The sequence below is a fragment of the Nicotiana sylvestris genome, chromosome 9 (genome assembly GCF_000393655.2).
Source record: "Nicotiana sylvestris chromosome 9, ASM39365v2, whole genome shotgun sequence".
Classification (NCBI taxonomy): Eukaryota; Viridiplantae; Streptophyta; class Magnoliopsida; order Solanales; family Solanaceae; genus Nicotiana; species Nicotiana sylvestris.
Window position 1 is genome coordinate 39,208,362 of NC_091065.1, and position 17,728 is coordinate 39,226,089.

A 17,728-nucleotide genomic window follows, 5' to 3' on the forward strand; every position below is an offset into this window, starting at 1 on the left:
TACAAAAGGGGATTCTTGTTTTTATTTCAGGATGCTAAGAAGGGTGTACTGTTTATTGACTTTCCTCCAGTTCTCCAGCTTCAGTTAAAGCGGTTTGAATATGATTTCATGCGAGATACAATGGTTAAGGTTAGTACTTGCAAGTTTGTTGGCGTCTGATTCCTATTCTTTCTAGATGACTTTATACTTTTTACTTTTTTCTATTGCCAGTTTGGTTAGGCTCATGCTGGTTTCGTGTTTTCCCTACTGGGAATGGTGTCATTTCTTATTTTTTGCTTCAAGCATTTATAGTATGCTTTTTCAGGGACCGCACTTGGCTTGCTAATGAGAAAATGTAGAAAGAGAAAGCATTAAAAAATCAGAAATTACAAAGTAAGAAAATCAAGGTGGACAAGCGTCAGTCACAAAGGGTTTTTCTTGGGTTCATTATCTGTCAAAAGTCCAGAACCACAGTATTTACTTATTCAATGTGATGTTTCCCTTCTCCCATATGTGAGGTCCTGTATTTGGAGGTCGGAGGGGGGGGGGATTTTCGATGATAGAGTTTCTTATTTTTAGGACTACAGTTGGCTAATGTGGGTACTGTTCTGTCTATGTTCATAAATCTTTTCTACCAGTTAAAGAATATCACCGGAACTTTTACAATGACTATCTGTTATATGATGTCTTTCTAACTATCAAAAAATGTAATATGTAAGGTAATTTCACTATTACTCCTCCTTATATAATTTGTCGATTGACCCCTAATATTTCTTGTGATTGACTATTACCTTTATTAAGCAACAACCCAGATAACACCTCTTACTAGTATGCAACTAATAATTTTCCATTTCTGTTTGAACTTTGGAAACTGAGAACTTTAGTTTTCTCTGTTAAACATCATTCACTGTGAAATGTCCTATATTATGTGGATTCTTAATGTGCCTTGACATACCTGCGTTAAATGGCTGCAACAAAGTATGGATACTTCATTCATATCCTTCAAAATATATAAAACATGCTGAAAATTGATTTATCTATGTCAGATACTTGTCCTCACTCTTTCTACATTCATTCCCATACTGGAGTCCATGTAATGCAGGAAATATGTTGCGTCTCAAACGTTGCTTAAAAATTCCCCTAATATAAATGAAAGAGTATTTAGTCTTGTAATTATGGTGTCCAGGTTCTTTCTATGGCACCTCGATAATGTTTCCTTCTATGGCACACAGATAAATGACCGCTACGAATTTCCTCTGGAACTTGACCTTGATAGGGAGAATGGCAAATATTTATCTCCCGATGCAGACAGGAGTGTCCGAAACCTCTATACACTTCATAGGTAAACTTAGCTCTCTCTCTCCCTCTCTAAGTTTACTCTCTCCCCATTGCATGTAGACCCCAACAATGACTAACACGCGATGACAAATAAACACGTGTTCCCTTTGATTTTTTTACTTTTTGTGCATACCATAGTTGCTGCAAACATATCTGCAGTTTGATGTCTGAATTATTTGTACTTTAAACCAAATAGGTATCATCTAAACATGCTTGTGGCTATAAAGCATTCATTATTTTAATAAATTACTCTATCCCATCTTGGTTGACACTATTCAATGTCCCATGAAGTTTAATATAATGATTTGACTTGTCTAATAGTGGGAGAAATTATTAAAATGGATTAAATGTTGGTTTTATTTTTGATATCTATGGTGTCTGAGCCAACTTGCATGCACCTACTATGCTATCTCCCACTAGCACAAGTGCCGGCTGACTTTGCCCATCAAGGTTTAGGCAGAAAATCACTTGCACCCACTTCATTAATCACTCAAAGTTGTATGTAATTATACTATTAGCGAAATGGTGTCTAATGTTTTGGAACCTTTGGAAATGGAAATGTATCATATAAAATTGGATAAAGGGAGTATATGTTAATCTAGTAGTGTCTCAACCATACTGCTAGTTTTATGTTTTAGACATAACGATAAATGGTATCTCATTGTTCTGAGAGGTCGGATCTGCATTTGGTTTTGTATTATTTGGATTCGGTCTTCTTGGTTTTGAATTAATGTAATCTAGTCCAAATTGAACTGGTTTAGTTCTGTTTTTCTCTTTATGGTTCGGTTTCTTATATTTCTCTCTTTACAGTTTGGTTTTTCTGCTTTTTTTGGGATTTTGAAAGTACAACTTTTCTCTTTTTAAGTGCTATCATTATTAATGCTTATTTAGCTATGAGATTGAGTAAAATAATGTATATCGCAAATTTTGAGCATACCACATCGATGTACTGAATGGATTAGTAACTGCAAACTAGATGGGGTCATAAACTTATTGTAATTTAAATGCTTTCTGGAAAAAGAGAAAATTTCATGCAACAACAACAACAACAACCCAGTGTGGTTCCACAAGTGGGGTCTGGGGAGGGTAGGATGTACGCAGCCTTACCCTTACCCTGGAAGGGCAGAGAGACTATTTTCGATAGACCCTCGGCTAAAGAAGTTGAGAGAAACCCTGGTAGCAAGTAATAGCAAGACAATAATTAGAAAACTAAATCGAAGATAACAACAAATAATATGAAAGGGGTACTGATAACAAGTAGTAGCAAGAAAAAGAGAAAATTTCATGAAACAACAAAATGTGGATTGTCTTAAGGAGTTTTTTGATGGAAGAGAGATACTTAAACAAATATTTTATCAAGCAAACTAATAAAATTTTATCTTATATTTTGAAAACCGCCCTTTTTAATTTTCACTATGACCAAGAAACATAGGAAAATAAAACCATCAGGAAATCACTATGACCAAAAAATATTGGAAAATGAAACCACCATCCAGATGCTTAACTCACTTACATATTTCACACTATCAAAAATGACAAACTATAGCAAACAAATAAAGAAAGATAGAATCTTAGTACTCAATACAAAATTACAAATAAACTAAGTAAGTATTATTTGAATATACATTTACATTAGTTTTTCTCTAAGTTCCATACTTCCGAAGCCAACCATTAAGTAGCTCACAATTGCGGAAGTAAGGAAATGAGAAAAACAAAAAAAGATTGGAACTCTGAAAAAAATTGTTCAGGTTTAAGCAAATTTATTAATCCTAACTCTGTAAGCATAAGATATTTAAATTCGATAGTTAGATAGTAGGTAAGTACTCTGTTTTTTTTCAGTTTTTATTTCGAGAAATCCGAGGCTATATGGAAAACCAAAAATCTTAAATTTATTAATCCAAACCACACCCGAAAACCATAATTTTCTATTTGGTCTGGTTTGCCGGTTTAATCCAAATTAGTACACACTCCTGTTGAGAGGTTTGGCTAACTCGTTAATAGATTGTTTATCACAATTTTGTTTAATGGATGTGGATGCTATACATATTCTGATGTTTTAGACATAATCTGTTGTTAGATGCCAGGTACTCAAAATGTTGTTGTTTTCTCTTTAATGAAATGAGATAAACTACAGTTTCAAGCCACTATATTTATCTTTAGGCTAACTGCATTTTCTGGCTCTTTTCTCTTTCTCAGTGTTTTGGTTCATAGTGGTGGGGTGCATGGTGGACATTATTATGCTTTCATCAGGCCAACGTTATCAGACCAATGGTATGCTTTCCTTCGTCTCTGTTTATATTTCTTTTAATCCCCCACTTAGACTCGCTGACAGGCACATAACCCCGTGACACGACTTTGCTCATGCATTCAGAAATCATTGATGTATGTAATATTATATACTATAAGAATGTTGAGCTCTAGGAGAATCCAAAAATACCTTCATCACCTCTATTTCTAAGATTCTGTTGTTGTAACAGCTCACTTTCATCTAGTTTAGTATGATTACAAGACACACCTCCTCTCCTGTTTATAGAAACTCAAACTGACAGCCATTTTACTAAAAAGGACCATTGAGGTTGCTAGAATATCTGAACGACAATTATATCCTTCCTTGATTACTTGTATTTGTTTTCTCCTTCTTCTGTAGTGCAACCTTCACTTTTTTCTTCCAAATTCCTAACAAAATTGTATACTTAAATCTCTTTTTTTGTATTTCTCTCGTTGAAGAGCAAACACTTTTTAGCACTTCTCTCGAGTCAGAAATAAATAATTTTGTATTCTGAACTCTATCTAAGGAAGACAGTCTGAAATTAGTTAAATTATACAGTCAATAGAGAAATATTTCTTTATCATGATGTCTTGCTTCTGTTAGCTGGGTGGAAAGGAATTTTGAGAATTTTAAATTGGTATTTGCAGCACGTGTTCCTGTATATTATTACTTAATAAGAATATAATTGGAAACTATTTTTAAAGATAAATTAGGATTTTACACGGAATAATAACAGATTAAAGTTAAGGCTAATGTTATACCAAGAAGAATGATACTGATCAAGTGGGAGAAGGGAAGTTTTGGCAATATGTCATTAATTTCAACTGAAATCATATTTTCTTGGTCGACCTTTTACCAAGAAACAAGTGTAGTGGAGGTCTTTATGATGGAAGTTTTAAAAAATGGATGTTTCCGTGAGATTTAAACGTAAGATTTTGGCGGCTTAATATTCATAAACTAGAGGAGAGGTAGCCGTAAGGTAAAAAAGAGCTGAGTTGGTTTGGGTGGGGTGATGAGAAGAGGGGCTGCATCTACATGTATAGCTTTGTTGTGGGGTCAGATATCATGAAGAGACTGTTACTAGGTAGTTCTTTTTTATATGTGAAAAGGCACGCTTTTGTGGGTAAGACAATTAAAGTCAATGCCATTTGAGTTTTCAGTAGACCGCTATATTTAGCCAATGCTGGTAAACTCTGTTCAATGTGATCTGTTGTTCTATGATAGGTACAAGTTTGATGATGAACGGGTGACAAAAGAAGACATGAAGAGGGCTTTAGAGGAACAGTATGGTGGTGAGGAGGAGGTATGTCTCAATGATTCTATAACTTTGTGTTTCTGTGTCCATACTTTCGTTTGGATTCACTTTTGCTTTTGTGCAACAGTTGCCACAGACAAATCCAGGTTTCAATAACGCTCCCTTTAAGTTTACAAAATACTCAAATGCTTACATGCTGGTTTACATACGTGAGAGCGACAAGGATAAAATAATATGTGATGTGGATGAGAAGGACATTGCAGAACATCTGAGAGTAAGTTTTAAGGCTTGCCTGGTCTAGAAATATATTGTCTACACCGTTTACTCGGTTTACATATAAATAAATGCCTTTTTGATCATCTTAGATAAGGTTAAAGAAAGAACAAGAAGAGAAAGAGGACAAGAGAAGATACAAAGCGCAGGCCCACCTTTATACAATTATCAAGGTCATTTTGAAAAGTTAAATTTCTCATTAAAAATTGATCTGTCTCCTACAAAATGTTGTGTTGAATCCACTCGTGTTTGTAGGTTGCACGCGATGAAGATCTTAAGGAACAGATTGGAAGGGAGATATATTTTGATCTTGTGGATCATGACAAAGTTCATAGCTTTCGGATTCAGAAACAGATGCCTTTTAACCTTTTCAAGGTACTGATTACCTATGTTGCACGGACTTTCCAAAATGTAGCCGCACCCGTGTCGGATCCTTCAAAAATGCACTACTTTTGGAGGATCCGACACGTATCCGACCACATTTTCGGAGAGTTCGAGCAACATAGCTGATTACTTTCTGTTTGTCATTGCTAACTCAGGTGAGATGAAGCATTACATCCAGTGATTGACCTGGACCTCATCTATACCTTTTCTGCAAACTTAAATGAAACAAGGATATATTTTCTACTGTAACACCCCTGAGAGATTTGGTGGGAGGTGGGGGGGGGGACTGAGAGATGAATGTATACGCATATATGGGGTAAACAGTCCGTGAATGAGAAAAAGAAACATTTACAAGAGGCAAAAATATCTGTGAATAGAGGATAGAAGGTTCCTAGAGGCAAAAGGAGTCGTAGTACACTTCTGAGTTTGTTTTAGTGGTTTGGCCGGTAGTTTCATATGAAGATTGTCCAGTGAAGGGATGCCTGTTCCCAGATATTGATGGAATGTTATGACTGAGGCCTGCTTGGGGTCTGTATCGTTTTCTCTAGACTAAGTAGATAGTGATGCAGCCTGCAGACACTGGGGCAGTTACACAACATGACAACAAACCCAGTATAATCACACATAGTGGAGTCTGGGGAGGGTAGTGTGTACGCAATCTTACCCCTACCTTGTGGAGATAGAGAGGTTGTTTCCAATAGACCCTCGGCTCAGAGAAGCATAAGCACCACATTACTAAAGAGAAAAACAAGAAGAGCAACAACGAGAAGCCATGTCAAAGCATCATAAATAACAATCGGATAGTCAGATGACCGAAATGAAAGAAACCTGAATTAACAGGTGGTCATATAAATCTAATACCAACAGAATACGGAAGTACGTACTAATACAATCGGTATGACAGGGAGAACACTAAACTTACTACCCTGCTACCCAAATCCTCGACCTCCACACCTTCTTATCACGGGTCATGTCCTCGGTCAGCTGAACCTGCGGCAAGTCTTGCTTAATCACCTCTCCCATATTCTTTTTCGGCCTACCTCTACCTCTCCTTAGGCCCTCCAATGTCAACCTCTCACACCTCCTGACCGGAGCGTCTGTGCTCCGACTCCTCACATGTGCAAACCATCTAAGCCTCGATTCCCGCATTTTGTCCTCAATAGGGGTCACATCCACCTTGTCCCGAATAACTCATTTCTAATTCTATCTAACCTTGTATGCCCGCACATCCATCTCAACATCCTCATCTCTGCTACCTTTAGAAGAGCTCTGATCGTAAACACTCTTCTTTTGGACTCAAAAGCAAGAACTTTGCTGTTCTTATAGATCTAATTCATTGAAATTCCATCCAATAAAATGGAAGAATTATAAATCTCCAAAATAATAGATAGAAGTGCCCCAAATAAGGCCATTACGATATCACCCGCTATATCATTGACGCTGACGGGCTTCCTCGCATTATACCGTCGTTTCATTGAAAGATGATTCGACGTCGTGATGCAAAGGTTGACCGATTCTGCTTTATCTCTCATGGTTTTCGATATCGCGGGTAGTCCACTTATATCGTAAATATGGTTACCTTCGAGTCGATCTTTGAGAGATGTAGCTCCTTCCACGGACATGAGAGCTATTGACTAGCCAACACTTAGCCCCATACAACATAGTCGGCCTGATCACCACTCGGTAGAACGTACCTTTAAGTTTTGCTGCACCTTCTTATCACACAAAACACCGGAAGCAAGTCTCCGCAGTTACACAACATAAGAAGAAAAATAAGTTGCATTTACATATTACTTACCTTTTCACAAAAAGAAAAATAAGTTGCATAACAGAAGTGCCAAAGTAAGTTGATCAGAAATTTAAGCCTGTGAAGTCGAAACAAATATGATTTGCAGAGGTTGCCAGTTGTATAAACTATGCCAGAAGGGATGTAGAATGTAACAAAAGCCAAGGGGTGATACTTTTTTCTGAATGCCTTTTGACTCTAGGTTGTAGGCAGTTTTTTGTTCTTCTCCTCAATCTTTTTGGTTTCTTATTGGCGAACTATATGCTGTATCAAGAGCCTTGAGGTCATACCAACCTGTGATTTTTGTTGGTTTTCCTGTAACGGCATAGCATATCACATCATCCTTCATGATTTGTGAATTTTTTTGTTCTTCCAACTGACGAGAGATTTAAAGCGGTTGTAATGATAGAAGTATGAGAGTTGAAAATTTAGTTTCGGTAACTTGGAACATATGTTTCTATAAACCATTAGATTTCCATAAGCATAATTTGCTTAACCTAATTAATGAAGCTTGCATTCAATGAAGCATTTCTCTTCCTCCTAGTTGCTGCTGGCTTAGGAAAACTGTACTAATTTCTCCTTATGAACGCCTCACTCTTATTATGTTACTTTGGGCCATTTGTATTACTATTATATCTGTAAATATCTTATGTATGTTAACTTTTTGTTCCACTTCCCTTGAAATACGGATACCTAACCAAACTATTGGTTGTTGCAGGAGGAAGTTGCAAAGGAATTGGGTATACCTGTTCCATTTCAGCGTTTCTGGATTTGGGCAAAGCGGCAAAATCACACTTATCGGCCTAATCGTCCATTGAGTTCACAGGAGGAACTACAAACAGTAAGTTCTAGTTTTAATACCATGTTAAGACAATGGAGCCAGCATTTCTGATACCATGTTAATACAATGGAACTTGGATCTAAGTCAATCCCAAATGTTAGCTCATGAGGTAAGGGTTGTCCAACACCATATAAGAAGACAACAACTTCCCTCAACCAATATTTGACACTCTAACATGCTCAGTGGAAATGCTTGTGTGATTTGTCACTTGGTGTCAGTTGTATGTTAGTATCTGCTGGTGAGAGTATAAGAGATTCATTTGCTTGCCCCAATGTTAAATTGACTACCTCCGGCAAAGCAATAAATTTTTTGGTCCTTTTTTGAGTTGGTCTGTTGTAACGGAAATACATGTAATGATGTTGAATTGCCTTCTTGGTAAAGTATATTTAATTAAAACAGAGATCTCTAGCAACCTATTTTGAGTTATTTTAGAGTTTGCATTGATGTCGAAGCTTAAACTTTCCGTCGAAGTGCTTCAGGTTTTTTTGGTTGATAAGCTCGCTGTAAAGTTGCTTCATCTCGGAATTGACCTTGTGATTTGAGGGAAATAGATCTCGTGTAGGAAAAAACTTACTAAAGCTATTAGGGTTAGTTTAGAAAGTAAGGTTTAGAACAACTCCGGAGAGCTTATTCTGCTTCTTTTTAGTGATTTTTTTTTTTTTTTGAAAAGGTAAAGTTTTATTAAATGAGTACCAAGATGGTAGCAGAAAGAAATACAAACTGCTGGGAATATCCATGCAGTTAATTATAGCATTTTCTTATTAACTCCATAAAGTCCATGTAATGATCAATACTATCTACCATACTACTATTACACCAAGGAAATAGATTATGCAAACACTTAATTTTTTCTAAAGATATGATATTTCATCAAAGCAAGTGCTATTTCACTCTAGCCAAATAGTCCAGAATATGCACAGAGGTATGGTTCTCCAAATCTGTTTAAGAGCTTTATGTGTCTTCTGATGCTGCCAACTATTCATAGGGCCTGACATCCAAGAAATCCCACATATATTGAAAAAAAGCTCCCAGCACTGTCTAGCATATCTACAATGCAAAAGAAGGTGATTAGTAGTCTCCCGTTCTTCTTCACACAAATAGCATCTGCTACAAAGAACAAAGCCCACTCTTCTGAAGATTATTTTGGGTAAGACAAGCTTCCCAAGCAGCAGTACAACCAAAACACGCAGCCTTTACAGGAGCTTTATTCCTTCACATCACTTTCCAAGGCCAATTAAGTTCTCAGTGACTTGCATTTTTCCTTAGCAAATTGTAACAGCTTTTGACCGAGAACTTTCTGTCATTACTAGCATTCCATATTAATGAATTCTTCTTACTAAGATCAATGTGGGTAGAACTCAACTGAAGGAGCAACTGACCGAAATTTTCTATCTCCCAATCATTCAATTCCTTCTGAAGTTTATCCGCCAGCCTGAATCTGAATAGAAATCAGCCACCACTCCATCCCTATTATTGCAGCAGTTAAATAAAACAGGAATTTATTTTTCAAACATTCCTCACCATTCCATAAATCAATCCAAAATCTAATCTTTCTTCCATTGCCCACCTTCAGGCTAGTAAACTACTTGAACTCCTCCCATAGTTTGCAAACTTCTTTCCAGATTCCCCCTCGTGTATACATGCTACTGAAAGGGGGATTCCATCCTTGTCGACTACTATAAATATATTCAATTATTTTAACCCAATCTGCTTCTTCATCCCTATGAAATCTCCACAACCACTTGAACATCGTACTTTTATTATGAAGTCTCAAGTTCCTGACACCCCCCCCCCCTCTGATTAAGTGAATCTTTTTATTTTCATTATTTCCATCCCATAGAAACTTATTCCATATGGAGTTCAACTTCTTTTCAATTGCAGTAGGCATAGGAAAAAAAGACATTAAGTAGGAAGGCTTCCCATCCAAAATATATTTATCAGAGTTAGTCTGCCTCCAAATGATAGATACTGCTTCTTCCATGGAGTCATTTTATTAGCACGCGTATCCAAAATCCCTTGCCAAATACTTTGGTCATTTGTTCTCACACCGAGTGGGAATCTTAGATAAACTGTAAGGAGTTTATCCATCCGGCACCCTAGAATATTTTCTAGTTCTTCTATATTGTCATCAACATTAAAGCTATAAATATTGCTCTTCCCCAGATTGATTTTCAACCCAGAAACTGCTTCAAAAGTCAGTAACATTCCTCTGAGATATAAACATTGTTCCTTCCTCCATCCATAAAAAGGAAGGGGTTCACTAAACCAATATTTACTGGATTGTGCTTTCTTCCCTGTGGTGACGAAGAAAAATGTTTTGAGTCTCTTTTCTCGTAGAGCTGCACTAGCATTTTCATGCTTGCCACTTCGGTAGAATGAGAAATATTAAACGAAATAATAGGCAGAGGTGGATCTAGTGGAGGAGCTATGTTTTCATCTGAGCCCAATAGCTTTGGCCTAGATACCATATATATGTTAAAAGACCTACTAAATAAGTACAAATAATAGACTTTGCACCCAATAAATTAGATTGGATGTAGTAGAATTTCGAATATGAACTGAAAGTCAAATCCTGGATCCGCTTCTGATATTAGGAAATCAAATTTGGGGAAGAATTGTTAGGGCGGCTCTTTGATGTTAATATTCAATTTTCTGCAAAGTTCTCTAAGGTTATTCTATTTGTTTTATATCCTTGTGCAAATAATTTTTTCCGACAATTGTGGTGTTCGGGCAACTTGCATGCACCTCGACTAATTCCACGGGATTTCTGCTACCTCCCACCAACAACAGGTACCAAGTAACTCTATCCACCAAGGCTTGGACATATGGGAATTAATCACCTAGTGTTTTTGCCTCTGCTTGGATTTGACCAGGTTCTCAACCCACTTCATTGACCACTAGGCCAGTATTATCGAAGGCGGAAAGTGCAAAAAGCTATAATGTCTATTGGAGCGTTAAGCGCAAAGCGCAAATAAAGCGTGGGCTTTAATGAAGATAGACACAAATGGAAAACTACAAGTGTAGTCCAAGACTAATATCTATAAGCATGAATACCAAATATACGGACAAAGAAATTGAAGAAAATTTATTATAGTGAAATCAATTGTTTAGTGTCGCCTCTTCAGGATTACGCTCATTGGCAAGGAAAAGTATGCCTTAGAGCCTTGATGACAACACTGAAGCGTCCCGTAAGCGAGGCGAAGCGCTTAACATGTTTTGAGCATCGCTTCAGAACTTAAGCGCGCCTTTGATAACACTGCACTAGGCCACACTCTTGGGTGCATCCTTGTCCAACTAATCATGGAATAGTTATTGGAATACTATTTTCTGCAGGCTTGTCCATTCAGCTTTCTTGAGTTATTTAAGGATGTACTTTCATAAATCCTTTGCATAACTATAATAGTTGAGAATTTATTGGAGGTGTGAACATTGTTTCCCAATATATGTTTAGACTAGTAGTAATAAATATTGATCCTTTACAAAAGTTTGATCCTCCCGCAGTGGTTTCATAACTAGTTTTGGTTACTTATTTTCTTCTAACAACCTAATCAAAATCTTTGAAAAGTAAATTGCGACGGGTAGTCCTAAACATGCGAACTGTACATTATAATCAGAGTATCAAGTGAGTGTGATTATGTTGTTAGTCAGAATACAGGAATGCTTACTAATTATGTCTGATACTTTTAATTCAAAGGATTTTCTTTAATGTCAATCACTTGCTTCCTCTATTTCTAATTTATCAATTCCATTATATTGTTAAACAATGACTAAGATTTTTGTTTGACTAAACTTGTGGATTTAAAAGCTAAATGAGTAGTATCACTTTCAATTTCAAATTTTATCTTAACATTCTTAGTGTCTTACTTTCTTTTTTAGTTTGTTTAAAAAAGAATGCCTCTTTCCAGATTTGGTAACTCTCTAATTCCAATATTCTACATGACTTAAAAGCTAAAAGTAGCTGAGATGAGGAAGTTGAGGTGGATGTATGGACATACTCGGTTGGATAAAATTAGGAATGAAGTTACTCGGGAAAAGGTGGGAGTGGCCCATGTGGAGGATAAGATGCGGGAGGCGAGGTTGAGATGGTTCGGGCATGTTAAGAGGATAAGTATAGAAGCCCCAGTTAGAAGGTGCGAGCGGTTAGTCTCGGTGGGCAGCAATAAGGGTAGAGGTAGGCCTAAGAAGCCTTGTGGAGAGGTTATTAGGCGGGACATGGCGCTGCTGGAGGTGAATGAGGACATGGACCTAGACAGGAGGGTGTGAAGGTCAAAGATTAGAGTAAAAGGTTCATAATCGAGCGTTTCTCTTTGTCTTACTCAGTTCGCTAGCATTAGTGTTAGTATGATATCTTTTATTCATAGATGGCTATTACTACCTAGAGTTTGACTGCATTCTTGGATTCGATCTTATTTCATCTGCTGTTATTCCTATGTTGTAATTACATTTTCTTATTCAGTCGTTCTCTAGCCGAGGGTCTATCGAAAACAACCTCTCTGCCCTTCCAGGGGTAGGGGTGAGGCTACGTGCATCTTACTCTCCCTAGACCCCACTTGTGGGAAACTACTGGGTTTGTTATTGTTGTTGTTGTTTAAATTGTCTGGATCATGCGAATAAGATTTTCACTTGTGTTGTGTAGAACGAATTTCAGTATATCCTTGTTTATCACCTAGTGATTCTTACTTTATACAAACATATCGATAATTTGAACTATATTCTTGTTAATGGTTCTATTTTCCTTACCAGTTGTTTTCTTAATTGTTCTTCAATGCTTTTATGACAACCCTCACCATTTGCCTTGTCGAGCTTGATGCTCCAGTTCATTAAGAATTCGCCTTTATCTTTTCATTAATCTGTGAATATTATCATATACGAGAACCGTTTGCACGTGCAGGTTGGGCAGTTAAGAGAAGTTTCTAACAAAACCAACACTGCGGAACTGAAGTTATTTTTGGAAGTGAACCATGGGCTGGTACCTCCTTAGATATCCTAAAGATTATATTTCCAATTGCTTAGTTTTAGTTCTCGCTGTTGACAGGTATTTTTTGAGTTTGCTATTTCTGACGACTTGCATGGAAAAATATCAGGATCTGCTTCCTATTCCTCTACTTGAAAAAAGTAAAGATGATATACTCCTTTTCTTCAAACTTTATGATCCTGCGAAAGAAGAACTACGGTAAGTGTGTTTTTATTCGAGAATACATGCTACATATTTTCTTGTGGAGGTTTAGCAGCTCAGTTTCTTTCAAATTTGGAATTCCAGTTATATTGGTAGGCTGTTTGTGAAGAGTTCCAGTAAGCCAACTGATATACTTGGAAAGCTGAATGAATTGGCTGGATTTGCTCCCAACCAAGAAATTGAGCTTTTTGAGGTGTGTTAATGCTGCCTTCTTTTTGTTATTGATGCCATGGTGATTACATATCTAATGTTATTGATCCACTACAGGAAATAAAATTTGAACCTTCTGTCATGTGTGAACGCCTAGACAAGAAGGCTTCATTTCGATTTAGCCAGGTCTTTGCTTCCTCCCCCCCCCCCCCCCAACCACACACACACACACACTCTTAACGCTAATTGTTTATCTTTCGTTGTTCAGATTAGCTTTATCGACTTTCCTATTTCTGACAGATTGAAGATGGAGACATTATTTGCTTTCAGAAGAAACCTTCTCCTGAAGTTGAAGAACAAGTCCGATACCCGGATGTTTCTTCATTTTTGGAATATGTGAAAAATCGCCAGGTGAATCGCAACTTTCGATTATGGCTCCCGTTCTTGCGACTGTACCTTTCTGTTTTAGTTGGATATATCTTCTTCCATTTATGCTTTGGTTACGGGTGCCCGTGTGTTGAGGAGGGGAATACTAATGTTCAACGCTAATTTTCTCTGGATGCCTGTGTATGGTGCAGCAGGTTCTTTATAGTGTCTCCATTGTGGACATCAATTTTGATTGCTTATATTTGAAAAAATTGATTACAGATTGTCCATTTCAGAGCTCTGGAGAAACCAAAGGAAGTTGATTTCTGTCTGGAGTTGTGAGTATATTTGATGTTTTCATGGCTTGCCGGCAGTAGTACAAAGCACTTGCTTCTAATGATTCATCCATCTTTAATGAATTTCAGAGCAAAAAGCAACACATATGATGAAGTAGTGGACAAAGTAGCTCAGCGTCTTGGTGTGGATGATCCTTCAAAAATTAGGCTGACTCCTCATAACTGCTACTCACAGCAACCAAAGCCCAACCCCATTAAGTATCGGTCTGTCGATCATCTGGTTGACATGCTTATCCACTACAATCAGGTTCGTATACATGGATTGACTTCAACAGGGAAGTGTATAGGTGCTCTTTGTATGCTTTAATTAACATGACAAAGTAGCACAGTATTTTGTTACAATGATACATGTGGCTATGGACTTACTCTGTTCAGATTTTCTTTTCTTGTTCTTTCTGATTTGTTATTTTTATCCCTTTACAGATCTCTGATATTCTGTATTATGAAGTTCTGGACATCCCTCTGCCAGAGTTGCAATGTCTGAAGACACTCAAGGTCGCCTTTCATCATTCCACAAAGGATGAGGTGCGTCTGAGATGACCAAGTTTGTTCTTTCTTCTTTGATTAGTGCTTTCTCTAATTGAGTTTTACATTGCTTTCAGATTGAAATTCTGAACATAAGATTGCCTAAGCAGAGTACTGTGGGTGATGTGCTTAATGAAATCAAATCAAAGGTAAGTACCGGGGTTTTACTATCTTGAATTCTGCATTGAATATATGAAAGGGGGTAGCAGATTCTTTATCTCATCTTTTAGCATATCTTACCTTAACATTGCTGAAAATGTTGTATGTTTGAGATAATTAACATTAATGATAGTATATTTTATATTTATTCTTAAATTATATTTAGCTTATAATTTTTAATCAATTTTACAAGAGCACCTTAGCAAAATGGATCACTTTTAGAAGAGTAATGTTTTAGTTATATTTATTTAATCATTTATACCATGATTTAGTATCCGCTCACCTTAAAGTTCGTCCTATGGTGGTCTTTATTTGAGATGATTAAAAGATAGGTAATTAAAATATATTTTGATTTTTAATTATATTAGACAATTTTCCAATTAGAATAACTGAAATATTAATTTGATAAAGTAGGTAAGTAGGTCAAGAGTATTATTGGAGAATTAATTTTTTTTTCTTACTTAAAAATAATATATGATTTTATGAGAATGCACGGGAGAAAAATCTTATTATTGTTGTTAATTGTAATACAATGAACCCTATTTATAAATACACATAATATATAACCTACTCCTATTACATATGTGACTCGAACTAATTACATATATATTTACAGAATCATTCTAACACTCCCCCTCAAGCTGCTGCATACAAATCATATGTACCGAGCTTGTTACGTATATAACTAATACGAGGACCAGTGAGGCACTTGGTAAAAATATCTGCAAACTGATCATTCGACTTCACAAACTTTGTAGTAATATCTCCTGAGAGTATCTTTTCTCTGATGAAGTGACAATCAATCTCAATATGTTTAGTTCTCTCATGGAACACCAGATTCGATGCAATATGAAGGGCAGCTTGATTATCACACACAAGTTCCATTTGGCTAATCTCACCAAATTTCAACTCTTTGAGCAACTATTTGATCCAAACTAGCTCACATGTTGCTATAGCCATTGCTCGATATTCTGCTTCTGCACTAGACCGAGCAACGACGTTCTATTTCTTCCTCTTCCAAGACACCAAGTTACCTCCTGCTAAAACACAATAGACGTAGAACGGTGATCCTGCCCAATCAGCATCTGAGTATCCAACAATCTGGTCATGGCCTCGATCCTCAAGCAATAGTCCTTTGCCTGGAGCTGATTTTATATACCAAAGAATGCGGATAACTGCATCCCAATGACTATCACAGGGAGAATCCATAAACTGACTTACAACACGCTACTATCTGTTTGAACAACGGAAGCTATCCCCGAAGATGTCTGTTTACATGCTTTGTATTGAAGGAACTCAATATAATCCGGTAGAGAAACCATCCAACTATTCATAGTATTGGATTCCATTTTGCTACAACCAATTTCTCAAACTCTTGATTACAACTTGTATGGTTAACCTTTGAATGCCATATCAGAAACACCTTTCCTTTTTTTGGGGAAAACACTGTTCACTCGCCGGAAAATAAAAAAAGGTTGCCGGAATTTGATAAAACTTGAATAGACGGACTTGAAATAACGTCCTGAGAAAGCTGTCCAAAAGGAGCTTCGTCGGAAACTGACCGGAAGGTGGTCCACGCACCGGCCCGTGGACAGATCTCGCCGGAAAATTCTCACTTTGGTCGGCGCGTGGGTGGTGTTTTTCTGGTGGGGTTTTGTAGGGTTTGGTCGCCGGGGATGGAGAACACTGTTGTGGTGTTGGTTTACGCACAACACTGGTAAAAAATAGTTTTGACGCGAACAGCTTCTCAGGTCACCGCAAAATTGCACGGCGACGACTGATTTCTTCTCGAGTGTCGTTGGAAGGACACACCACAATAATTATCTCACCAATGCTTTGATACCATGTGAGAATGCACGGGAGATAAATCTTATTATTGATGTTAATTGTAATACAATGAACCCTATTTATAAGTACACATAATATATAACCTACTCCTATCACATAGGGGACTCGAGCTAAATACATATATATATATATTTACAAAACCATTCTACGTAATAATTTTTATAAACTATACACCGTGTATCCAAATTTTATTATGATTAACCAACAATAATCCAGTGATTTATTTAATGGAACAAGATGACTCCTTAATGTATTCAGGTTATTTTTAAACCGCATTTAGAAAGTACAGTCTTGTGTATCTCCTATTCTTTTCAAAATTTTACGGTGTTCAATTTTTTTTTCCTCTCGATGAGTTGTTCAAATATATATCTATCCCACACAAGACTATTGTCTGCTTTTTTGCTAATTGGGATGATTCCCCTTCTTTCTCAGTTTGATTGGGGGATATTTCTTCTGAACAGTCTACTTGACCTTCTCTCTGAGTGGAATTGGCTCTGGTCAAATTACTTTTGAGAATGAAGATTACAAACTATAATTTAGTCATAAAACTGCAAATTTTTGCATTTATCATTTAGACCACTGGAAAAAATGATAATTTTAGGGGGAGGGAGTATTCTGATTATCTTGTTTAGCAACCATTGCTTGATCAATGTTCAGTCTATAGAGATGGTCTCTTGTTGGTTATTTGGTCGAGAGGACATCTGTACCTCCTCCTTTTGCAGGAGTTCTACCTGCCTATGGACTTAGTTACCATCTAGAAACGAAAGTGGAAAAGAATCATTCAGAAATTTACTTATAGTATGAGATTAAATCTATCATCTATTTTATGCATGTGAAATAATTACTAACTGTTGCCGCTGAAACAGGTTGACTTGTCTCGTCAAGATGCAGAACTTAGATTACTTGAAGTCTTCTATCACAAGATCTATAAGGTTAGGATTCCGGGACAAGTACAATCCTTCTGTCATTAATTCTACTTTATGCTTAAATTTTAGTTCTGCACATTTAATAGCATAGGTGATC

The 17,728-nt window shown here is 36.8% G+C and overlaps 1 protein-coding gene across 1 annotated transcript in view; it reads left to right on the plus strand.

Annotated features, from left to right (window-relative positions):
* Positions 1-17,728, plus strand: part of LOC104242015 (ubiquitin C-terminal hydrolase 12-like) — a 33,886-nt gene that overhangs the window by 12,634 nt on the left and 3,524 nt on the right. Inside the window, exons 9-26 of the mRNA XM_009796985.2 lie at positions 31-129; positions 1,212-1,321; positions 3,514-3,588; positions 4,811-4,889; positions 4,969-5,115; positions 5,207-5,287; positions 5,370-5,489; positions 8,003-8,125; positions 13,017-13,094; positions 13,210-13,298; positions 13,386-13,494; positions 13,569-13,637; positions 13,752-13,862; positions 14,100-14,155; positions 14,243-14,420; positions 14,597-14,698; positions 14,776-14,847; positions 17,572-17,637. Coding sequence (XP_009795287.1) covers positions 31-129; positions 1,212-1,321; positions 3,514-3,588; positions 4,811-4,889; positions 4,969-5,115; positions 5,207-5,287; positions 5,370-5,489; positions 8,003-8,125; positions 13,017-13,094; positions 13,210-13,298; positions 13,386-13,494; positions 13,569-13,637; positions 13,752-13,862; positions 14,100-14,155; positions 14,243-14,420; positions 14,597-14,698; positions 14,776-14,847; positions 17,572-17,637 — 1,764 coding nt within the window. The remainder of the gene's footprint in view (positions 1-30; positions 130-1,211; positions 1,322-3,513; positions 3,589-4,810; positions 4,890-4,968; positions 5,116-5,206; positions 5,288-5,369; positions 5,490-8,002; positions 8,126-13,016; positions 13,095-13,209; positions 13,299-13,385; positions 13,495-13,568; positions 13,638-13,751; positions 13,863-14,099; positions 14,156-14,242; positions 14,421-14,596; positions 14,699-14,775; positions 14,848-17,571; positions 17,638-17,728) is intronic.